This window comes from Setaria italica, chromosome V (assembly GCF_000263155.2).
Source record: "Setaria italica strain Yugu1 chromosome V, Setaria_italica_v2.0, whole genome shotgun sequence".
Lineage (NCBI taxonomy): Eukaryota > Viridiplantae > Streptophyta > Magnoliopsida > Poales > Poaceae > Setaria > Setaria italica.
This window is the reverse complement of record NC_028454.1, coordinates 39,749,695-39,772,168: the sequence shown is the minus strand read 5'-3', so window position 1 is coordinate 39,772,168 and position 22,474 is coordinate 39,749,695. Positions and strand designations below refer to the sequence as shown.

At 45.6% G+C, this 22,474-nt stretch overlaps 5 protein-coding genes across 9 annotated transcripts; 4 read left to right on the top strand and 1 right to left on the bottom strand.

Annotated features, from left to right (window-relative positions):
* The first annotated feature begins 3,186 nt into the window (after positions 1-3,186).
* On the top strand, positions 3,187-7,116 carry LOC101753829 (NADH--cytochrome b5 reductase 1). Its single transcript, XM_004970287.3, has 9 exons — positions 3,187-3,451; positions 4,405-4,546; positions 4,631-4,721; positions 4,861-4,938; positions 5,136-5,216; positions 5,311-5,400; positions 6,018-6,083; positions 6,499-6,585; positions 6,718-7,116. Exons 1-9 carry the CDS (start codon positions 3,340-3,342, stop codon positions 6,808-6,810), a joined length of 840 nt encoding a protein of 279 aa, XP_004970344.1. The 5' UTR covers positions 3,187-3,339; the 3' UTR covers positions 6,811-7,116.
* A 495-nt stretch (positions 7,117-7,611) lies between these two features.
* LOC101787009 (cysteine synthase) lies at positions 7,612-10,766 on the top strand. The gene is made up of 10 exons (XM_004970283.4): positions 7,612-7,921; positions 8,203-8,312; positions 8,398-8,455; positions 8,536-8,799; positions 8,913-9,050; positions 9,526-9,577; positions 9,696-9,745; positions 9,840-9,899; positions 10,099-10,179; positions 10,261-10,766. The coding sequence occupies exons 1-10, from the start codon at positions 7,673-7,675 to the stop codon at positions 10,348-10,350; spliced, it is 1,152 nt and encodes a 383-aa protein (XP_004970340.1). The 5' UTR covers positions 7,612-7,672; the 3' UTR covers positions 10,351-10,766.
* Positions 10,767-11,002: 236 nt separating this feature from the next.
* Positions 11,003-14,284, top strand: LOC101752874 (F-box protein SKIP24). Of its 5 annotated transcripts, none has more exons than XR_002677798.1 (5): positions 11,003-11,502; positions 11,589-11,762; positions 13,080-13,237; positions 13,327-13,475; positions 13,733-14,284. XR_002677798.1 is itself a non-coding variant. In XM_004970284.2 (5 exons), exons 1-4 carry the CDS (start codon positions 11,234-11,236, stop codon positions 13,453-13,455), a joined length of 735 nt encoding a protein of 244 aa, XP_004970341.1. In that variant the 5' UTR covers positions 11,003-11,233; the 3' UTR covers positions 13,456-13,493; positions 13,733-14,284. The 5 variants fall into 5 exon arrangements, 3 of the variants coding, with proteins under 3 accessions (XP_004970341.1, XP_004970342.1, XP_012701913.1); XR_001164128.2 differs by having other exon boundaries at positions 13,327-13,493; XM_004970284.2 differs by having other exon boundaries at positions 13,080-13,242; positions 13,327-13,493.
* Positions 14,285-14,945: 661 nt separating this feature from the next.
* Positions 14,946-18,042, top strand: LOC101786359 (dentin sialophosphoprotein). Its single transcript, XM_004970282.3, has 3 exons — positions 14,946-15,607; positions 16,206-16,624; positions 17,131-18,042. The coding sequence occupies exons 2-3, from the start codon at positions 16,241-16,243 to the stop codon at positions 17,731-17,733; spliced, it is 987 nt and encodes a 328-aa protein (XP_004970339.1). The 5' UTR covers positions 14,946-15,607; positions 16,206-16,240; the 3' UTR covers positions 17,734-18,042.
* Positions 18,043-20,255: 2,213 nt separating this feature from the next.
* On the bottom strand, positions 20,256-21,906 carry LOC105914430 (NAC domain-containing protein 101). The gene is made up of 3 exons (XM_022827160.1): positions 21,662-21,906; positions 21,226-21,569; positions 20,256-21,136 (listed from the first exon to the last, which is right to left on the bottom strand). Exons 1-3 carry the CDS (start codon positions 21,864-21,866, stop codon positions 20,303-20,305), a joined length of 1,383 nt encoding a protein of 460 aa, XP_022682895.1. The 5' UTR covers positions 21,867-21,906; the 3' UTR covers positions 20,256-20,302.
* Between the last annotated feature and the right edge of the window lie 568 nt (positions 21,907-22,474).

Here is a 22,474-nt window from a genome sequence, read left to right as displayed (position 1 = left end):
ATGCATCGATGCTTAAAGAGAGGTCTGAATTATGAGATTACGTAATTCGTCAATTTCCAAGACCTATTAGGCATGTCTGATTAATTACATCTGCAAGACGAGCTTGCAGAACACCTCCGATTAAGCTGTTCGTCATTGAATTTTGTAACATGTAATACATGCGACTTTTGTGTCAGCAAAGCCTGATCATTACATCACTATTATCACATCAGTAGTGAACAAAATACGTTGGAGAAGGGGATGACTTTCGTGTCTCGTCGGTGCCCAGTCATGTACACCCGCTTTCACCAGATACGAATTGGTACGTTGCCTTCGCCTCGTCGGTGCGCGGCAACTGATTGGTTCAATCTTGTCGATTGGGACATGTCGGGGAGTAATGATCTTGCTTCATTAACACGTGATCAGAATTTTAGTCTAGCCTCACCGGTACTAGACGTATGATGAGACGCCGCAGATCGGGGCATCAACATGACACACTTGGGCGATGCTTGCTGGCTGGACAATAGAATGGCTTGCTCGATCCCGCGTGCGGGGGCAAATAAATGATTGTTTCAGATTAACGGGGAAGACGGTCACGGAGTTTCAATCTTTTCGCTCACCATGAAGCATGGCCGCCGTGGTATGCACCAACGTCGTCGAGGTTTGATGGCTTGGCAAAGCTGGTTTGCAAGCCGAGGTTGACGGAGTCATCCAAGCCCTTGAATGCATCGGCGCTGTCGCGTACGGGTGTAGCAACGCGACGTGAGCCTTTGCCGGCGTGTGTGCGACGCAGGGACGATGACTTCTGTTCGTTGTGCGTCTCAGCAATATGAGACCGTAGCCGCGCAGGCGAGCTGGCGTGCATGCTTGCCTACCGTGCGAGCAGCCATGGATGAGCTTTTGCGTACGTATTCTGGCCTGCCTCCTCCCTCTAAGCTGAATGGCTCGGCACTTTATATAGGCCAGAAGGGATGATTAGATTATAGAAAGAAGAGAACCTTCACGTCGGTTCCATGAAAACGTACCGAACCTGATTAGTTAATTCAGTTCTATTTCCATGTATACAGTGTTAGCTTCCATCTTTAGCTTACACGAATATGCAACTCAATTTAAGACTCTGTTCCAACATTATGTCGTCCGAGCTCTATTTTCAGGAAGCGAGAGCTCATCACGTTAATGCTAGAAAGCTAGCCGACTCACCTGCATGACCAGGTGTTTAAGCTCTTCACTTTAGTATAACCTTCCATGTTTAGGTATTTCCTTTCCTGCATGTCAAGACCGTTAAACCTTCTTACGCAAAGCTAGTTGCTAGGAAGCTGCTCACGCAAGTACATGTATATGTACAGAATAATACTTCATTATTCTTTTAGTAAACACTGATGTTGCACACGCCCATGTATGTCATAGGCACTGCCATCGTGAGTTATATAAATGCCACAACATATTTCCTTTGTTTGTTACTCATGCATATTTTTTTTACCAAACAACACATTTCCGGAGCGCAGAGCACGTCAGGAACGAATGATGTGTTTGGTTTAAGGAATCACCTCATCTTAGATGAGATTGTCCATATCCTATAAAATTTAGTGGGATAACCCCATTCTTAATAGTTATACTATTATTAGGTTGTGAGGGTGAGGTGGTGAGGGATCGACTCATTTCATTCCACAAACCAAATAAAAAAATTGAGGAGTGAGAAGATGAAACATGACTCCATTCCTCAATCTAAACACCGTAGAAGTGCTGAGTTGGGTGTGTGCGTGGGGAGGGGTAGCGGCATCGCCCCCTAACATTGCATTGCCACCTCTGAAAAAAAACTGGAAAAAAACATTATATTGCCACGATATGCATCTAGCTCCCTGTGAAGTTTCAAATCGAAAATCAGTCTCCACACTGAGTAACGAAAAGAGTGAAATCGATCTTGGATAGAAGTGGCAGCCACGATGAAGATTCGGGAAGCACAGAAGCAAGCGGCGGCCGCGCTGCCTCGTGTCGACGTCCAAAACGTTGGAGGAAGTAGCTCGCGGAGGGTGCTGCTGTCTCTTCTCAGCGAAACAGCATTCACTGCTGTCAGTGTCACGACGGAGTAGAACATGACTGTAGTGAAGTAGCTACTCCCTGCACCACTCTACCGGTGGTGAAGTGGCGATCCGGCAGTCGACGAGGAAAGATATATATATAGCAGATGCCAGATGGCCGGCCTCGACTGCTGGTCTCCTTGCTGTTGCTGGTGTCACTCGATCGCCGCTCGCGGCTGCCAACCCGCGAGGCGTTGCTGCCGCCGCTGTGGCGTCGTGGCACGCTGGATACCAGTAATACCACGAACCCGCCGCCGGCGGTCTGCGTTCCGACCACAGGAAACATGGGGGAAAACATCGGAGGGCTTCCCAAATTTGAAGTGATAAAATTTATATTTTGTCATAAATGTACAACTGTAGCATTTCGTTTGTATTTATGAATTATTGTTCAAATATTGACTAATTAGGCTTAAAAGATTCATCGCGTAAAGTACAATAAAATTGTGCAATTAATTTTTGATTCCATCTACATTTAGTAGTCCATGCATGTACGCAAGTTTGATGTGATGGTGAATCTTCTTTTTCATAATAATAAAGTTGGAAATTTGGGGTAGACTCGAGTCACCTGCTACCTACCGCGTCGTCAAGGCACATGCAACGACCTGGGAGTCTGGGACCCGATGCTTCAGGTTTGACAGGGAACCAGACCAGTGGTTGGTGCGCTGCGCGCAGATGGCTCGTCGGGGCACCTCTTCTACTGGGCACTGGCTACAGTAGTCAGTAGACTGTACTGTACAGTCTGTATACTACGGTAGATCGCAGGGACCCCGGATCCCACGTTCCCACCTCCCAAGTCCCCACCATGCCCATGCCGGTCACGTGCGAATGCAAGTAGTTGGAGGAGGTCAAGCTGCGAAATGGCGGCTATGGTTTGAACTTTCAACTGATGATGATTACTCCGTATTTTTGAATTTTGACTCGGCTAGAATTGGGGCGATTAAAATCAAATAGAGAGTTCATGTCATGAGTTGAAGATGAGTACGGTGCACGGGTACAGCATCGTATCTTATGAATTCTTATCGTATCTGCAGTGCCGTCAGAGTCCAGTTCAAACGCCTAGTAGCACTAGCAGTTTATGACGAGGGCAAAACGGGCAACACGAAAAACCTCGCGATCTCCGCCTCCAGCCATCCACTCCCACCCGCATTCCCTCCCGTCTTCCTCCTCGCACACACTGACCCACCTACCTCCGCCCCGCCACCTCCCACCGACCCCCCGCGGCCCAACCAAACCCGCCCACTGATTTCCCAGGCGTGGTAGGCGAGGGAGGCCGCGCGCAGCCATGGATTTCCTGCAGGGGCAGAGCACCGAGACCATGGTGGCCGTCGCCGTCGCCGTCGTCGCGGTCGCCGCGGGCGGCGCCTTCCTCCTCCTCCGATCCAGGAAGCCCAAGGGTACGGACATGCATACACCCCGCTATCCCCGTCGTGTACGCCAGATGCCTCTGGTTCGCGTTTAGATCTGGTTGCTGACGGTCACCGCGCTTTTCATTTGCTCCGGTGGTATTAGCGTTGCACTTCAGTTACCAATTTTGGAAAGTGATTGGAGCGCAGGGGTGTTTATTCATTTGCTTTTAGTTGGGCACGATCTGTAGAGGTGCTACTTGCAGCTTCCAGGCTGTAACTCGTTGGGACCAAAATCAAAAGAAAAGGAAAACAACTAGTATAAGTTTATTCCCATCGACATGAACCATTGAAGTTATTATTCATGCTTGCATACCAGGCTGTCAAACAATTACTAGTTTTCATTGAGTACACATAAGTTGCAGTTAGTCTTTACCTGTTTTCATGTGTTGGTAGGCAGTTTTCTGGTTGTGTTGGTTTGTCTGCTCCATTTCTGAATGGATGAGGTAGAGCTTTCAGATGAATTTTCTTATCTCGTCTTGGTAGCTCTGATCCTAGCATGATATTATGAGAAAGATACCGATGAAAAAGGAATGTTGACTACCTGCAAAAAAAAGAAGAAGAAATGTTGACTAACAGCTCTAACCGCAGGATATAAGCAACAACTGTTGCCTAACAACTCTAACCACGTGATATAAACAAATGGTCTGTTTGACATGTGTAGTAGGAAATGTCTGCATTCCTTATTGAAATTATTAGTTCTCATGTGATTTTAATGACTGAGAGCCTGATTGTCTGCAATATTGTTGTAATTTTATTGTGTAGTCATGCTTCTCAGGTACCTGGAAGTATTAGTTGTTTGCAGTACCGGGTAATTTATTCATGTCATCCATTATCTTTTGTTTATCACCCAAAAATTTATCTGTGCTTAATTGTGCTTTCTGTAATTGAAGGTTAATTCGTTATACCCCAATTTGATTGTTGCTATGCCATTTTCCCTCCAGGCTGCTTGGATCCTGAGAACTTCAAGAAGTTCAAACTTGTTGAAAAGAAGCAAATAAGTCATAATGTCGCAAAGTTCAAATTCGCTCTTCCAACTCCAACTTCTGTATTGGGACTCCCAATTGGCCAACATATTAGCTGCAGGTTTTGATTCTATCTTCCTCCTGAATTTTGCCTTTTTACAGTGCATAATTTTTTAACCATATCTCTGTTCCCTTGTTAATGCAGAGGACAAGATGCTACTGGCGAAGAAGTAATCAAGCCTTATACCCCAACTACATTGGATTCTGATTTAGGATATTTTGAGCTTGTTATAAAGGTACATATTCGTTTCTATTTTCCTTCTTCAGATACTTCCTACTGTGGGACGTATTATTTGACAACTCTGGATGGTTACTTTTCTTGCTATTGTGCTCATGTGTTGACTCATGAGTGCTTCTACCCTTTCCATGATGCAGATGTATCCTCAAGGGAGAATGTCCCACCATTTCCGTGAGATGAAAGTTGGTGATTATTTGTCCGTGAAGGGACCTAAGGTGACATCATGTGCTGACTTCTGAGCTTCTGGTTTCTCCAGCTTATGTTTCTTTTATGATAAAAAATATAACATTAGTTTCTTCGAGTTATCAAGGGAATTTTAAATGTTTTCCCCCAAATTTATGAGGAACACCTCAAATCTCTGTTCCATGCACATTTACCTTCGATTCGGAGGTTAACATGACTTCTGATATAGGGTCGTTTCAAGTACCAAGTTGGCCAAGTTAGAGCATTTGGGATGCTGGCTGGTGGATCAGGCATTACTCCAATGTTCCAAGTAAAACTTAATCCAGAGTTCTATATTGCGATTGGTAACGCCACAAAACAAATTTCTTTTCTAGTGACTAATGGTTCCTTTTCTGTTCTCACAGGTTGCAAGAGCAATTCTTGAGAACCCTAACGACAGCACAAAGGTTCACTTAATCTATGCTAATGTCACATATGAAGATATTCTTCTGAAGGTAGAATCGGCGTTATTTTCTTTGTGTTGGTTTTGATACAGTCTAGTTCAAAAAAATGATAAAGATATGATACTTGTCTTGTTGATTAATGACCGCTTAGTGTATGTCATCAAACTGTATTTTCTGTACTGCTCATGATTTAGTTGGCTGTGATGGGAATGTTTACTATTCTATAAATACTTATTATCATTTAGTTGCTTATGAGAACCGGTGTTGTTCAGTTATGTCTTTTCTCTTACCTGCTTTACTTAGGTCTTTAGGATATTTTCAGCATAAGTGCTCTTTTACGTAATTTCAGCACAATTGTTTCTCACTTTAGGTTACTACTTTTGAACTTTTGCAAATTGTTCTGCACAAAGTAGCAATTAGTTGCACCCAGGTATTCAAGATGAAGCTCAGGAGTTAACACATAGCTTTATGAGAATTTTCTAAGACATCATGTTGAAGATTCTATAGCTGATATATATGATAGTTTGATACTAATCTGTGGCAGCAATATATGCTTGAAAAAAGTCCTTCATTGTATATAATTCACTTTGGTATCTGTCAGATTGGTTGCACATGTTCTTATGATATGATGCCATGCTGATTTTAATATTTTTGTTCAATTTATGCAGGAAGAGCTGGATAACATGGCCAAGACCTATCCTGACCGCTTTAAGATCTACTATGTCTTGAATCAGGTTTACATCAAATACCTTTAAAATTTCAAAGATATTACTCTATCTGCAGTCTGGATTTTTTTGCGTAGGAACACATCAGAAGCTTTATTGAGAAAAAGTGGGACCCCATTTATAATTGTGAATTATTAGAACTGGCTACATAATTCGTGTTATGACAAACAACAGAGCCATTAAACAGCAGAGCATGCTTAGACAATTGCATGCAACAAATATACATACATAAAGATGATCACTTAAGTTAGTTTAAAATTTAAATGACCGCTGTCCTATTTTAAAGTAATGAATCATAGGTGTTAAAAAAAATTCTTATGACCTCCAGAGTTGCTACACTGAGAATTGTGCTTTGCATTCTAGTTATCGGGCATAGTTTTCAAAGACATTTGTCACGTATTCTCATTTGTTTTTACCTATGCAGCCTCCCGAAAACTGGAATGGTGGTGTCGGGTTTGTGTCGAAGGAAATGATCCAGTCTCATTTCCCAGCGCCTGCTGAAGACATTCAGGTAAATCTTGAGTCTTGGTCAGTTGTTTCCTTTTTCTTTTTTGGTTAACTATGGGTTGATGGCTTCCGGTAAACTCCTGAATTCCTGTATCTAGCCTGGAGGCTTACAGAGACATGCATTTGCTTATTTCAGGTCCTGAGATGTGGTCCTCCTCCGATGAACAAGGCCATGGCTGCACACCTTGACGAGCTCAACTACACAAAGGAGATGCAGTTCCAGTTCTAAGCAACACTGAGCTCACCAATAATAAGCGGTGACCGGCATGGTTCTTTGGTCACGGGAACGGTTTCTGACCCTGCTCGTTAGTTGACATCAGGAATTCAGGATTGCATGATCAATTAGTATCGTGCCAGCAACTTGTGCAATCCCCATTTTTTGAGGGCAAAGGTTATCTCCCTAAGCAGCCCACGTTGGCAGAGACTCCATTGTTACTATTATTGATTCGAAATGTGTAACATTGGATATTATAAGAAACATCACAATACCACAAATGAGCAATGCAGGGGACCTTGTACTTTCGGAATTTCGGCATTTCACGTTGATGATGATATGTGGCCTGAAAGAATGCCAGTGTTCAAATGGTGGAGTAGAGTACAGTATTTGTTTGTGCGCACGAAATCACTGAGGCCTCGTTCGTGGATTGGTCCGGAATGAGGTTCATTCCGGGTGGTTTGAAGTGGTCCGGTTTGAAACCGGACTTGCATTGAAAGTATTGTTCGTTTTAGTCTGACCTGGAACGAAAATACTTCTACATTAGATGGTTCGGATTGAAATCATACCTCCTCACCCCTAGAATGAATCCTGGTTGGATTGAGTGACACGGGTGAAATCACTCAAATCGGACCTGGAAGTAATCCTGGCTGGAATCCTATTTCGGTGAAACGAACGAGGCCTGAACGAGTCGGGAAGGCTCTTGTTTAACAAGCCAATTTGAGCTGCCAATGTAAACGGCGATTTCAAATTCCAACATGAGCGGACCGGACCGGGCTGGAGGACCGTACCCGATAAACCAATACCCGCTTCCCTTATCCTGAAAACAACTCCCCTCTCTCTCCTCCCTAAAGCACAGCACGAGAGAGACGCGGCCATGGCGATGGCCCCGCCGCCCGCCTGCTCGCTCCTCCGAGTCGCCGCCTCCGCGCCCATTTCTGCTGCCTCCACCTCCGTTTCCATCCCGCGGGCCCCCAGTTTCCTCCCTTCCTCACGTTCCGCTTCCGCCCGCCGCCACCTCACCGCGACATGGCCTCCGAAGGCCGCGACCTCCGCTTCTGTCGAAATCCAGGACGAGTACGCGGATGAGATAGACGCGGTGAACATTGCGCAGGACGTCACCCAGGTGCATGGGCGCTTTCCTTGCTTACCTTTTCCCCATGCTTTGGATAGTGCTTTGGGAATGGGAACTGTATTGCGTTCCAGGGGAAGCCGGGAAGGTGTCTTGTGAATCTGTGATTGCTATTAAATCAGCTTATGAATATGCATACTTTTCTGGAGTTCGAATTCTGTCGTTTTCCCCTAATATGATTCAGAGTCGAAGTAGATGCTGCTGAATTTCTTGGTACAAATAGGTCGCTTGCCACTTTTGCGTTTCTGATAAAACATTTCTGTCATGTTATCCAGCTAATTGGAAAAACACCAATGGTGTATCTCAATAGTGTTGTTGATGGTTGTGTTGCTAATATCGCTGCAAAGCTAGAGTATATGGGACCTTGCCGAAGTGTCAAAGATAGGTACATAATTGGGATTGCAGCATAATTTGATGGTTGATGCCCTCGATGCAATTATTTTTGTGCTAACTCATGCGTATGTTTACAGGATTGGATTAAGCATGATTAATGATGCTGAAGAGAAGGGATTAATTTCTCCAAATAAGGTCATATGCCATTCTTATATTATTTTCAATGCTATTGTCACCAAGACTGTAATTTACACAGATAGTTTCTACCTGTGCAGACCATCTTGGTAGAACCAACAACTGGGAATACTGGCATAGCCATTGCTTCTGTGGCTGCAGCTAGAGGATACAAGCTGATAGCTACTATGCCTTCATCAATAGATGTCGAGAGACGGATTCTTCTGCGTGCATTTGGGGCGGAGATTGTGCTAACTGATGCTACCAAAGGACTGAAAGGAGCTTTTGATAAAGCTGAGGAAATAGTATTGAGGACACCAAATGCATATATGTTTCAGCAGTTCAACAATGAAGCAAATAGTGAGGTTGAGACTCAATCTTTTATCGTTTACTCATACAATATCTGTAATGCAGCAAATGTGAAATTCATTTGCTTTTTATTTAAAGATCTATTGAGAAGCCATTTGGGTAATTACAGATCCACTTTCAAACCACTGGCCCAGAAATATGGGAAGACACATTGGGTACTGTTGACATACTTGTTGCAAGCATAGGGACAGGTGGTACCATTACTGGCACAGGGCGTTACTTGAAAAGGATGAACAAAGATATTAAGGTCCCTACTTTTTCTTTCATCAATTGGATTGTCTTGTATTATTTCAGCCTAATAATTCTGTGTATCTTGTCCGATGCTGTTGTGCTTAGATTTTATTCCTTTTTGAAATGCTTGAAGCCTTCATATTAAAGTAAAGATCATAATTTCTAACAAAAAATGAGCCTTGCTTGTAACAACTTGCTCTTTGCCACTATTAATTGCACTGCTTTAAAATATGTGCAAAATAGTTGTTTTTATGGGAACATAGGCATTATCATCGAACTAGTTTTAGCAAAAGTATAGTGGCACCATCATTATGTTCTGTTGTTTCAAATTTAAAGTTGTCCAACTATCATAATTTCAGGAAATACAGTTGATTTCCACAAGGCTGATGCCAATTTATCTGTAATTTTTGTTACCAGGAGAATGACTTAATATTTCATACCCCAAAAAACTGTTTGATTTTGTTTATATAACTTTCCGCCTATCATTTTAGGTCATTGGGGTAGAACCAGCTGAAACTAGTGTGATCTCTGGTGACAACCCAGGTAATGCTTTACCCTTTGGTCCCTTCGTTATAAGCAATTCAAATACTGGGAAAACAAGCTTGTCGAATACCTTCTCCTTGTCACTGACATACTGCTGGTTGTTGTCAATAAACAACAGGTTACATTCCAAGTATATTAGATATCCAGTTGATTGATGAGGTTGTGAAGGTTTGCAATGCTAACTTTAGAACTTTGTTCATGTCAGCAGATCATGTTGTCAATTTTACATTTGGCTGAGTCATTACGATTCTTGACTTTGCAGGTTAGCACCGCACAAGCTGTCGATTCTGCTAGGGAACTTGCACTAAAAGAGGGCTTGCTGGTGAGTAGTGCACCGTAAAATGAATCGCTTTTGCTGCTTTCTTCTTCTTCTTCTTCTTCTTCTTCTTCTTCTTCTTCTTCTTATTATTATTATTATTATTATTATTATTATTATTATTATTATTATTATTATTATTATAGCATCTACTTCAATTTGTCTTTTATGTGATCTGTGATTCGTTTACGGGGATTATTTGCAGGTTGGTATTTCTTCAGGTGCAGCAGCTGTTGCTGCTATTAATGTTGCCAAAAGACCTGAAAATGCTGGAAAGCTGATTGCGGTGAGGGCATGGCATCAAGTTGATTTCATTTACGGCATTTTGCCATGACTCAGGTAATTAACTAAGCACATACATTTGCAGGCCATTTTCCCCAGCTTTGGAGAAAGATACCTCTCCAGCATCCTATTCCGTCCAATATACGACTCGGTTCGAAGAATGAGGAAGAAATAGCCAGCCTTTTACAACTTCAAGCGCATGGCGCTTCCTTCTCTAAACCTGACAGGCTTCCAAGGCATGACAAACATGAAAGAGTGACCCTGGTAGATTGCAACAAGCAGGGTTCAAAGTTTTGAAACGCTCCCGCTGAGTGCGCTGATCATAGAGCTTGGTAGCTGCGCAGGTCAATTGAGCTGCAAGCCTGCAGCTTGGTTCAGGACAGACTGCCTCACAAGTTTAGAACCTGCCTCTACAACCTCAGTGAAACATGCAGAAATGGATGCTATAGTTAGCTTAGAATCCTCCTTTCAGTAGCTTAGAACTAGGGACAGACCGCAGGCTTGTAATCTGATACGCATTTGAGCTGATCCTAGTAAACAACTGTCTGCACATTATTTTTTCCTTTTGAATTTTGATTATTTCATCCCTCATTGGGCCTCTGGTTTGCAATTAGTTCTTGCGAAGCCCCAAGATTGAGAGGACCTACAGTTGCCATTTTTTGTTTCTGTACATGGGGATTATCTGCATAGCTCAGGCTAAACGGAAACATACTTTTTTTTGAAGAAAAGGAAACAGAATTTTAGCATCTCCCTTCAGGCTTCAGGATCAGGTCATCAGGATCAGGCTACAAACCGTCTGAACCAAAGGTCTGAAGGTCGCAAGCGTTCGTAGGGCCCAGTGGCAGGGACCAATTCGGCTTCTACCTCCTACGTGCGGTGCTTTCCTGATTTCCTCTAGTCCGTCGGCGAATCCTGAACTCACGTTCAAAGGAGAAGAGTGGCGGCGGCGGCGTCTGCGCAACGGCGTAGCTCTCCCTCTGTCCCGCCGCGCGCGCCTCGCCGCCTTGCCCGTCGTAGTATTTGCGCTCGTACGCTCCTGATCCAGCTCAAAGGGGGACATGTCGGCGTCGGATCTTCCCGACGAGCTGTGGGCGCGCGTCCTGGAGCTGGGCGCTGCGTCGTCCGCGCTGGGGTTTCGCGACCTCTGCTGCCTCGCCATAGCCTCCCGCCGCCTCGGACGCCTCTCCCTCCACCCCGCCCTCTGGTCGGCGCTCTTCTCCCGCGACTTCCCCTCCCAATCCCAACCCTCGTCCTCGTCCTCGTCCTCCACCTCCCAGCAGCAGCAGCAGCAGCAGCAGCTTCACCCGAAATCCCTCTACAAAACCAAGTAATCCCCCCCGCCTCGTTTTCCGTCGACCGTTATTGTTCATCTCGTGCAGGCGGATGTGCTCGACTGATGTTCTCTGCTTGCAGGTTCGAGAGGCACAAGGTGCGGATCGCGGAGGCGAGGCGGCGGGCGGTGTTCGAGGCGGAGGCGCGGGTGCTTGCGTGCAGGAGGCGGCTGGCAGAGCTGGAGGAGTCGATGCGGGCAGAGGGGGAGAAGATGAAAGCTGCTGCGCAGGAGCTGGACAACCTCGAGAGGGTCAGGTCGGTTCGTTAGGTTCCAACTTCCAAACAATTTCTTATGTGCAATAAAATATCACTGAATTCTCCAAAAATGACCACAGTTTTTTTTCCCGTGCTGTATCACTTCTCACCGCTACAATTGTGTGATCAGAAAACATGCATCAATTTTCGAACCTAGAGCAATCAGAGGAGGTAGAGAGCATCGAATCAATAGAGTATGAGGTGCTAATTTGCGTAACCAGCCATTTCAGCAGATTGGTAATCTAGTTGGCAGTGCACGAGCAGAAAATATTGATAAATGTTTGATTTCATGATGCATTGAGCAGCTTGTTTGCACAAGAGCCAGGTCAAGATTTTTTCAGACCACATAGATGGCTGGTTAGATCATGTCATTATTGCTGTTATTTGTTCTATCCTTACAAATTGATAGCCTCCTGGTGTCCTCCATGTACCATGTCTTGCACCAGTGTTCAGTAGCTGGATTTTGTTATAACTGTATGATATGTTTCTGGGCTGATTGTTCTCATCTCACATCTTCAACAAAAAATAGCTGCATGTGATATCTTTTGAACTGGAACAGTAGAATTTGGTTATCTGATATGTTTGATCCATGGACAATTGTCCTATCCACCAAACAAAAGATTATTGCTGGGATAGGGCAACACTATTTATCCAGTTATCAAGGGAAGCATTCAAATGATGCACAATAAAATTCATAGCTTATCTCCCAGCATTCAGATTGTTGTTGGCGCACATGAAGCAATGTGGTCCAAATGGCACAGTGACTAGAAAAAGCAAACCGTGTCTTAAATTAGTATGTAGAAACATCAAGATTAAATATTCTTTAACCCAACAAAATTGATTTTGAAAGTGATGTTGCAATTCAATCCTCTCCACCACCTCTTGAGTGTATTGAGCTCTTTTCTTGTTTCTTTTTTCTTTTTCATCTATCCTCTGGAGAGGGGAGGGGGCCGCCTTAGCCAATCACTATTTGAGAGGATACCATGCAATGGCATCTCTACCATCTGGCCATGAGATGGATCCTGTGTAGTTCATTGCTTACTTGCTTCATTGCTTAACACTGCAGTCCTGCCTTATAATGGACAAACATTCATATTAACATGTATTTAGGATCATGAACAAAGAACAATGCAAGCAATATTTTGCTTGGTAGATATATAGTTTTTCCATGTCACAGTTGATGTTCCTTCATCAGTGCATCGTTTGGCCTATGTTCAAGCATCCATGGCTTGGAGTGCTGGGATATGTATTTCTGGTTTCCATTACTTCGTGGAGTGTATTCTGATTGCACAATCCTGCTGTCTGAAATATTTACAGGAGAGCTTCTGTGGCATTAAATGTATGGCAACCACAAGTTGTTCATGGTCGCCAGAAGCAGTTGGTTCAGCAATGCACGGTTCCTGTTGATTCTCGTCTTAGTGATCTAAACATGGAGCTGAAAGTTTGTAAGCAACAAATAGCAACTTATAAGAACAGTTATGTATGTGATCACTTGTTTCACTTCATATGAGCAAGATGAAAAAGGCTAGACTTACCATAGTTGTGCTTTTTCTACCACTGTCAGAGCAAGGAGAAGCACAAGCTGAATGAGTATGAGGAAGCATTGAAACGAGCAAAATATCATCCTCTGCAGGATAGTCATACAAGCGGAATTATCAAGGAACCACGTGCAAAAAGGAAGAAGCTGAAGTAAACTTTACTGTTTGCCTTCAGGTCCTATACTATCTCAAGGTACCAATAGTTCTTAATTGTTCTAATCCTAGGAGAAGATTGATAGAATAGACTTGACACGTTTTGCTTTCACAGTAAGCTTAACCTTGTTCCTGATGCAGACTTGTATTTTGATACTTTTATGTACATGCATGTGAGCATATTAGTTGATTGCTTACATCGCCAGATATTGCCATCGTCAGAATGGATAACTGGTAATGCTATATGTTTGCTTACACGGCAGTTTCTGTTTTGCACAGATAGCAACACCTGCGCGGCAGTGACGGCACCAAGCGAATGCATCCATCTAGGAGGAAGGTGCTGATTTATCGCAGATTGGACAGCACATCAAGGTTTCATGCGTTCGGTTCGGTTTGCTGTCCATGTGCAATTGTGCATGATGCAAAAATGTGGCCGTGGCATTCTTCCTTGCTACTTTGCCAAGCACGAGGATGCTGTGCTAGGAAGCATCTATGGTGTTTCCATGTTGCTGAAAGAATCTCGTTCACCTATGTTGCACACCGTCCACCGGCTGGATGATTCTGTTGTAGAAAGTTGCCGACTATTCTATCACAGAATAATCTGGCGTTGATGCTTATCCGGTTATCCCTTCGCGAAGCTGTGGGCTGTGGAGCAGCCAGATTTGACTTTGAAAAGTGTAACTTGTAAGCAACTACGCATCTTGTATTCCATCCGTATGTAGACGCTTATTTATTTTCCATTACTTGAAATTGAAAAGAAACGTATCTGTATGTATCTCTCGCTTTATATGCTCCTGGGCTTATATTAGAAAAGTGAACGAATTATTTGTTCGTTTCCTCACGTACCTTTCATGCATCAAAGTCTGGTGTTAAGCATAGTGACAAAACCGGCAAAAACAGATCTCCAAATATTGTGCTTACGTAGAAGAAAAGGAAGCGTGCCTCTCTCAGCATCTGTTCTTGTAAATTTTCCTGTTTTCGCGCGAGCTTCACGGTGAAGTGAAGGGTGAGTTCCTCTTCGGTTTCCCGCGAGAACAAAACTTTTAAATTTTTTCTTTGGATTCAAATTCTGAAGATTTATGCGGGTTCGAACGGGAAAAGATTCTGTAGAAAAGAACAACGGTGCCGCTGCTGTTTGCATTGCAGGCTGCAAGAAAGCACCAGTTTTCAGTTTTGATTGGACGAGAATCCAAAATGGACACCACCACCTCTCCCCCATCTGAATTCTGGAGTCTTGAACCGCCCGGCCGACGTGGCGCGCCTTCCGTGCCGCACCCTCCCGCCAGCCGCGCGCCCCTTTGATCCGGAGCCCGTGCCCCGGCCGAGGCCCACGCGGAACGGCCCCACCTGTCATCCAAACCCCACCTATAAAGCTGCCCCCCGTTTGTCCGATTCGGAGTCCCAGTACCCGTCTCACCGCGTACTGGGACCCATCGATCCGGACCCACATGTCAGGGGGTGAAAAATAGTATAAGACCAACCCCCGAGCCGGCCTTTCGCCTCACCAAGAGCCAATCCGCACCTCGCGCATCTCCCGGCCACCTCGCCCTGATCCGGTTCCCAAATCCTTCACCTTCGTCGCCGTCCTCTCCTCCGAGCCAAATCGATCGAAGCGAAGCCGTGATCCTGTCCATGCGCGGAGCGTGGTAGCCTCGTCCCTTGGGGGATCATCTCGCCGTCGCCTCCCTCCCTTCGCCGCCGTTTCTGGTCGCCGGGATCAGCCGAGTTGGATCTCGAGGCATAAAACAGCGTTGCGGGCGTCCGGCGAGGATACGATGCCTGCGGTGCTCGCCGCGTTCGCCAGCCTCCGCGCGGCAGCAGCCATCGCCTCCGGAAACTCGTCCTTCCCCTGCTCCCACCGCCTCAAGCATCGTTTTAGTAGTAATTTTAGTAGTAGTAGTAGTAGTAATTGTCTTTGACCTTTGCCTTCCCCTCGTCGCACACGCCCCTCAGTCCTTACCTCGTGTTGTTTGAGGTTTCGGTCTCGATCTGGTTGTGCTCGATTCGAGGCTTGTTTGGTCGTGCGGGTTCCGTGCTCGATCTCGCGCGCTTCCCGGTTTGTCGGAATTTGGTGTCTGGGTCCGATCTGCAGGTTCGAAAGGAAAGCAATTTGGGGTGTTGGTCGTGGTGATCGCCGTTCTTACAAGGAAAGAGGTATTGAAAAATCACTTTTACCATTCCTGCTTTCCTTAACTGAAATTTTGCTATTCAGCACCATGGAATCATTTAGAGTTTTAGATAACGATCGTGTAAATATATTCTGAAGTTTGATGCTTAGGACATTTTGTAGGAGATGATTGTATGTGTGATCCAATTAGCACACAAATTGTCACATTCACACCAATTTCACTTAGCAATTTGATAAACAGATAAATAATTTTGCCGTGCTTTCAAGTGCTTGAAGCCAACTAATTTTTCAATCACTATCCTTGCCCCTTGGATCAGCATCTAGCTATTCATTGTTCGAGGTGGTTTGTGTGGTTGTTTCCAAAAATAGTGACACCCAAAAATGTGTTGAGTAACAAAATACTTTTTATGGATCTCATGTTCCCATAGCTGTTCCACTTAGGTTGAAAAAAGAAAAGGCTTGAAGCTTCAAAGTAAGCAAAATATGCCCATGCATATGGTTGTGACATCATCTATCTATGCATTAGTCTTCATAATTGTATCCAGTAATTGTGGATCGCCCTTATGCTGCCAAAAGTTGTGCGAAAATTTTGCTTATTACTTGTGCCCATTCTCCTTTCAACAGAAACTTCTCTTTGTAATTTGGGATTAAGCTTGTGGATGGGCGAGCCTTTGGCAGACTTCAGTGCTGAATGTGTTAGCAGCAGCTCATGTCTCTGCTGCAACACCTCTGAAAAGCCAGGTTGTGAGCACAGCTATGCTTGCTGGAAAGATGGGCAAGATGATTTGGTGGTTGAGGAAATTGGAATGGCTCTTACTGAAGTGATGCAAGCCTATGGTAATGAGGACAACGATGAAGGATCAGATCTGGATGAAGATTCTAGCGATGCTGACAACGATGACCCAGTTCTTTCTATGGAATCTGATTCAACTGATGATTTAGTGGATATTGACTCTGAATTGGTCATATCACCAGCCTCTCCAAGTGGTGATGCATCGGAATCATCAATTAGTAAATCAGTTGATGACAAGTCTTCAATTCATGTAAGTTTATAATTTAGTTTAAAGTGTGGATTCCTTTTTTTTTGGCATATATTCCTGGTCAGATATTTGCTTTGCATTCATATTGTTCTGATACCAAATTGTCAGTAGCTATGTAGCTCTATTTTCAGTTACAGCAGTTTTCACAATTATTAGGGACTTAATTTAGGAATAGGTGCTAGTTCTGTATTATTCAGCCTGTGATTTGGTGTCTTTGATAATAGAACAATAGAGGTTTAATTCCTTTTTCCTGGTAGTTGGTGGTATGGTTGCTTGCCAACAAATTGACGGTGTTGATTCCATTTTTGTGAACCTTAATATTTGCAGGGTATATGGATTTGATGTTATTAGAATTATAATTTCTTAGTTTATTACAGCTGCCAGCCATCATGGTTTAGCACCTTATGGGGTGGTTATAGTACCATATTGTATCTGCTTGGCTGAAAAAAAAAAAATTGAAAATCACAGACCAAATTTGTTTTGTTAACATGTACTATCTTTCCATGCAGGGCATTCCAAGGTTGGTTTCTGCAATGAAGGGAACCCGTGCAAAGCAGGGAATCATGACAAAGTTGAGTGTTTCATGGGCTCCTGATGTATATGATCCTCCTGTGACTTCTGCCTCACATACAGTGAGAGGGCACCAGAGGAGTTCAAGGAAGGGCCACTACAAATACAAGCCCTCCAAGAGCAGCAGTAGCAGCAGTCGCAGTAGCAGTGGCAGCAAAAAGGACAAGAAGCATTCTCGCCATAGTAGCAGCATCAGCAGCAGCAGCAAAAAGGATAGGACGCATTCGCACCGCAGTGCCAGTAGTAGTGGCAGCAACAGAACTGATACCAGTAGTTCTCATTATCGCAAGGCACACAGTGGTGGTGGGATCAACAGCAGAACTGTGACTTGTGTTCCAGAATCTGCTAAGGTATCTCCATTGGTGCTAGCTGAAAGTGCCGCACTGCCAGAGATAGTTCCTGTACTCAAGACTATGGAACCAATCAAATACGCTACCAGCTGCGGCAAGGAGAAGCCATTTGCATTGCTGTCACGCCAGTTTTCCCCGGCAAGGTATAAGGGGATGTTCTCCTTTTGGAGCCAAAACCAACTGGCTTCTTAATCATCAATCGCTGCTATGGGCTCAGTTGGGAGTCTTCGATGCAAATCATTGTGGTATCAGTGAGGCTCATCCTTTTGGATTGGTTCTCTTCGTTGCTCTGTTTATTCTGCTTGTTTGTGAAACTTCAGAGATCACGTTTTCGAAAATTGTTGGGGGCAAAGTACCTGTATGTTTGAGCTATTATTCTTTCCTCGATCGTGTAACTTCTATCTATTTTTATGTGTTCGCTTTTATTTCATTTCAGATCATGTTGTATTATTTGCACGTTATTACATTGTGGGGATTGGTTCAGTTTTGTGTGTTTGGTTACGTGGCGATTGTTACCAATGTCCTTAGAGTGCAGTTGTTTCGTTCAAGTAATGACTGCGAATTCTCCTGGTGCTCGAAACGTTTGACGCCTCCAATTTGGACGTTATCGGCAAAGTGCGTTGTACCTAGTGTAACAATATTTGTCAAAGCGCAGCGACGTATGATTTTCAGCGTAGTGTCCAACGAAAGATCTTTAACTTTGACCTTAGGGTCAAATTCGTCCCTCAACTACCAAAAGGGACAATTTGATCCCTCAACTTTTATTTTGGGTTAAACTCATCCTTGTACTGATAATCTGCACTTTGTTGGCATGATATTCTGCATTTAGCATGAGACTAATGTGAAAAGTTTTTTTTTACCCTTAGCTCAGGTAGGCCAAACATGTATGTGCTCATATTCCCTTGATATATACATGTAAAAATATATTTGTTAAAATATATTTGTTAAGTTTCTAAAAATGTATGTACTAATACTCTTTAAAATCATGCATGTGCTCATACAAGGTCAATATGAAAAATTTATGTACTCAAACAAGTATTTACTCACTCTTTCGGTATATATACAACTCAATATATGTACGCATACTCTAAAATCAAATATGTGCTCACGTACTCATGGTACAATATACATATTTTATATATGCATTCAATATTCATTCTCTTTCAGTAAATATGTATAAATATTTATGTGCTTGGATCACACTGTTATTTATTGTACTTAATGATGGAAATTGAGGAGAGGAAGAAGGAACAGGGGCAAAAAGGACTTTTTTTATATGTCTCATGCCAAAATGGGGCCCCCGCGTTAATATAAGGACGAGTTTGAAAAAAAAACAAAAGTTAAGGGACTAAATTGGTCGATTTTAAAGTTGAGGGACGAACTTGATCCTCGGAACAAAGTTGAGGGACCAAAACATCCATTTTGCCAAAAGAAATCTAGCGTGATGTTCAGAAGATTTTGAGGGCACATGGCCTTCTGCCTTGCCATTTAGAGCAACTCCAAAACTCCCTTAGAATTGTCCCAAAACCTTATTTAGGGAAAAAAAAACTTACCTTCAACAGCTGCTCCATCCTCCCGTAAAAATGTGTGGACACCAAAAACAGCTTCGTCATCCCGCATATATGCGCGAGTCCGATCCTTCCCAAGTCACCCCGAACTGCTCGCGGACGTGGTACGCCTCGCCGTCGAACGGCAGGGCCCAGCAACCATGGCGCGCCCACTCGAGGCGCTCGCCGTCGAAGGAGAACGTTTGGGCCATGCGGAAGGACAGGCTCACCGTGGTGCTGTCCGGGTGCACGATGTGGGACTTGAGCTCGAGGTAGCAGTCCTCCTTGAACGGTGGTGGCAGAGCTTCCCACCGCTAATTCCTGTAGCGGCTCTGTGGGTTGGGGCCGAGCCTCTCAAAGAGGCAGCGCTCCTGGGATTCGTTGGCGTCGCGGCTGTTCAGGTCCAGGGCGTAGATGGTGCCACCGACCATCCAGAATGTTGCGGACTTCTTGGGCGATTGGAAAGGAGGGGCGGGGGACACTAGTCGCGTCGCAGCGTCGAAGACGAAGCTAACGTCTGTGGCGTGGTTGGTAGAGCGGTTCAGCCGGTGCCCGCGGTGACAAACTCCATTCTTCGGAGTCATCGGAGGAGATGGAGCCGGAGTCTTCGGAGTTCTCATCGGAGGGGGGAAGGTGCTGGACCCCAACGGAGGATCCACGTGCTGACTTGGTCAGTTTTGAAGTATTCGGGAGTTTATTATTATGGATCTGCTATAGAATGACATGATTTTGGAAGAATAAAATTTTTAGTAGAGCTCTAATATAATAGATGGTTTTAGGAAAGATTTTTTAAATAGACTCTTAGAGTTGCTCTTAATCAATATCCAATGCACTTCCCTACAGAGCCGAGCTTGATGGGCTGGTGGTGCTCGCCAAACGGCAGAGGTTTCCGCAATGCGGGGAGCAAGCATGTATCAATTATCATCCCAACCTTGCAACTTGCTAAAATTTTCCATGAGTTGCTGATTTTGATCGAAATTAGTTTGAAAAATTGCCAAAACGAATGACTTGCATTGCATGTGACAGCATTTGGAATTTGTTCAAACCTCACGTTTTCAAAATTTTGCCCCTTGCAGCAAGGTTTAAAAAGAGAAATCGGAGCATAGTTAGACGAAAATGAGAATAACCAGAGCTTCCTAAAATCAAATCAATCAAAAGAACAAACAGCAAAGTATTCTCCCAATTGTCACGGCAAAGATCGTCCAAATGGTTACTTAAGTACTACCAACAAAATCTGCAAAAGTTATGGCAGAATCACAAAATTCCCAGTGGCACAGATTTGCGTCCGATTGTTGTGAAGCTGCACCGGTAGCCGCCGCACCTCCCCCGTTCGGAGCTTCTGGCGTCGGTTGCTGCTGCTCGTCCGGCGATGATCCGGCACCACCGCCCGACGCTTCTTGTCGGTGCCCCGCGCGCTGCGTGCCCAGTGAGTCGCCGCCGCCGAAGAACGCCCCGATGTGGTCGTCGGAGCCGAACACGCTGAGCCTGTTAGTGTCGGACCGGTTCGAAGCATCTATGCCGACGAAGTACTTTGCGCCGCGGTAGTCATCGCCGGGCAGCGCCGCCATGTGTTGCCCGTGCGGAGCTTCGGCTGTCGCTGGCTGCCGATTGCCATGTGACCCGGCGCCGCCGCCGTAGAACGCCCCGATGTGGTCGTCGGAGCCGAACACGCTGAGCCTGTTAGTGCCGGACCGGTTCGAACCATCTACGCCGACGAAGTACTTTGCGCCACGGTAGTCATCATCGGGCAGCGCCGCTATGTGTCCCCAGCTCGGAGCTTCGGTTGCAGCTGGCTGCCGATTGCCGTGCGACCCGGCGCCGCCGCCGGGTGGTGGTTGCTGCTGCTCGCCTTGTGCCCCGGCGCCGCCACCGCCTGCGGGCCGCTGCTCTGGAAGGTGCTTCTCCTGTGACTCGCCGCCGCCGTCAGGGGCCGGTTCCTCCTCCCCGTTGTCGTCGTCGTTCTCCTCCTTCTCGTCGCCCTGAGCAGGATCCGGATTCGCCGCCCTCAGCGACTTGTTTGTAATCTTGCACAGCACGAATTCGTTCAACTGCGGCGGCGCAACGCAAGGCACAAACACGTCGGCGATCGATCTAGCTATCGGCAGCAATTGTTTTCGGGTCGGATCGGATCACCAACCAGCATGGGGTCGGGCGCGGTGTCGTCGCGGGCGGCCCTGCTGGAGTTGATGGAGACGAACTCTACCATTTTCCACTTGGTGGGCTTCGACTTGCTGCTGACCCGCTTCCGCTTCCCCAGCGCGTCCACCTGGTGGGAATGTTCGTGGAACGTGAGCGCGCGCTTCGCCCCGATCACCTCCTTGCCGTCGGCGCCGCCGAGGACCAGCTTCTCCGCTTCCACCGCCTTCCAGCGGCCCTCGCCGTCGCCCATCTCCCGCTTCGGCTGCATCCCGCCGGCGTACTTGCGGTCCCGCGGCGAGAACAGGTACCAGGCGCCCCCGATGCCCTCGCCCAGCTTGGGCACTGCAAGAGCTCGAGAAGACGAAGGTGAGCGGAGAGATGAGATCTAGAAGGGGAAGAGGAATAGATGCGCCGTGAAGCCGCCGCCGACCTACCGAGCTTCTTGGGGTGCTCCGCATAGGCGTCGCGGCCGTCGACCACGAGGTCGGTGGGGAGCGGCTCGTTACGCAGCTTCCGCCCGAGGTAGTGGACGATGAGTTCCTGGTCCGTCGGGGCGAACCGGACGCCGGGGACTCCCAGGTATTCCTCGTGGTACGCCGCCGCGTCACCGGGCGCCTCCGCCGTGGATTCTTCAGACATCGCCGTCAGTTTCTGGGGACGGGATGGTGTGTGGGTAGGATCGGAATCGAACCCCCCACCGCTCCGGATTTGGCATATATATACGCGTCCGAGTACACCACGACGCCGGACGGGTTCCAGGTTGGCGCACGTATGAGTAATCTCAGAATGGATACGCGATCGTATCTAGGGGGTGTTTGATACCCTACGCTAAACTTTAAACTTTAGTTCTATCATATCGGATGTTCGGATTCTAATTAGGAGAGCTAAATATAAGCTAATTACTTTGTAGCAGAATCCCTAGGCTAAATCGCAAGACGAATCTATTAAGCCTAATTAATCCATCATTAGTGAATGGTTACTGTAGCACTACATTGTCAAATCATGGACTAATTAGACTTAGGCCTGGTTTGGTTCGTCTGCTTATTTTTAAGCACCCATCACATCGAATGTTTAGATACTAATTAGGATCCGAACATCCGATATGATAGAACTAAAGTTTAAAGTTTAGCGTAGGGTATCAAACACCCCTAGATACGATCGCGTATCCATTCTGAGATTACTCATACGTGCGCCAACCTGGAACCCGTCCGGCGTCGTGGTGTACTCGGACGCGTATATATATGCCA

What these genes read in the sequence shown, in the direction of transcription:
- LOC101753829 (XM_004970287.3), top strand. Translation starts at nt 3,340, where the DNA reads ATGGATTTCCTGCAGGGGCAGAGCACCGAGACCATGGTGGCCGTCGCC. An exon ending in GGCCAACATATTAGCTGCAG is followed by an intron (nt 4,547 to 4,630) that starts GTTTTGATTCTA and finishes TTGTTAATGCAG; the next exon opens with AGGACAAGATGCTACTGGCG. An exon ending in GCATTACTCCAATGTTCCAA is followed by an intron (nt 5,217 to 5,310) that starts GTAAAACTTAAT and finishes CTGTTCTCACAG; the next exon opens with GTTGCAAGAGCAATTCTTGA.
- LOC101787009 (XM_004970283.4), top strand. Translation starts at nt 7,673, where the DNA reads ATGGCGATGGCCCCGCCGCCCGCCTGCTCGCTCCTCCGAGTCGCCGCC. An exon ending in TTGCGCAGGACGTCACCCAG is followed by an intron (nt 7,922 to 8,202) that starts GTGCATGGGCGC and finishes CATGTTATCCAG; the next exon opens with CTAATTGGAAAAACACCAAT. An exon ending in GGATGAACAAAGATATTAAG is followed by an intron (nt 9,051 to 9,525) that starts GTCCCTACTTTT and finishes CTATCATTTTAG; the next exon opens with GTCATTGGGGTAGAACCAGC.
- LOC101752874 (XM_004970284.2), top strand. Translation starts at nt 11,234, where the DNA reads ATGTCGGCGTCGGATCTTCCCGACGAGCTGTGGGCGCGCGTCCTGGAG. An exon ending in AAATCCCTCTACAAAACCAA is followed by an intron (nt 11,503 to 11,588) that starts GTAATCCCCCCC and finishes CTCTGCTTGCAG; the next exon opens with GTTCGAGAGGCACAAGGTGC. An exon ending in CAACTTATAAGAACAGTTAT is followed by an intron (nt 13,243 to 13,326) that starts GTATGTGATCAC and finishes TACCACTGTCAG; the next exon opens with AGCAAGGAGAAGCACAAGCT.
- LOC101786359 (XM_004970282.3), top strand. Translation starts at nt 16,241, where the DNA reads ATGGGCGAGCCTTTGGCAGACTTCAGTGCTGAATGTGTTAGCAGCAGC. An exon ending in ATGACAAGTCTTCAATTCAT is followed by an intron (nt 16,625 to 17,130) that starts GTAAGTTTATAA and finishes CTTTCCATGCAG; the next exon opens with GGCATTCCAAGGTTGGTTTC.
- LOC105914430 (XM_022827160.1), bottom strand. Translation starts at nt 21,866, where the DNA reads ATGTCTGAAGAATCCACGGCGGAGGCGCCCGGTGACGCGGCGGCGTAC. An exon ending in GGAGCACCCCAAGAAGCTCG is followed by an intron (nt 21,570 to 21,661) that starts GTAGGTCGGCGG and finishes GAGCTCTTGCAG; the next exon opens with TGCCCAAGCTGGGCGAGGGC. An exon ending in CCGCGCCCGACCCCATGCTG is followed by an intron (nt 21,137 to 21,225) that starts GTTGGTGATCCG and finishes GCGCCGCCGCAG; the next exon opens with TTGAACGAATTCGTGCTGTG.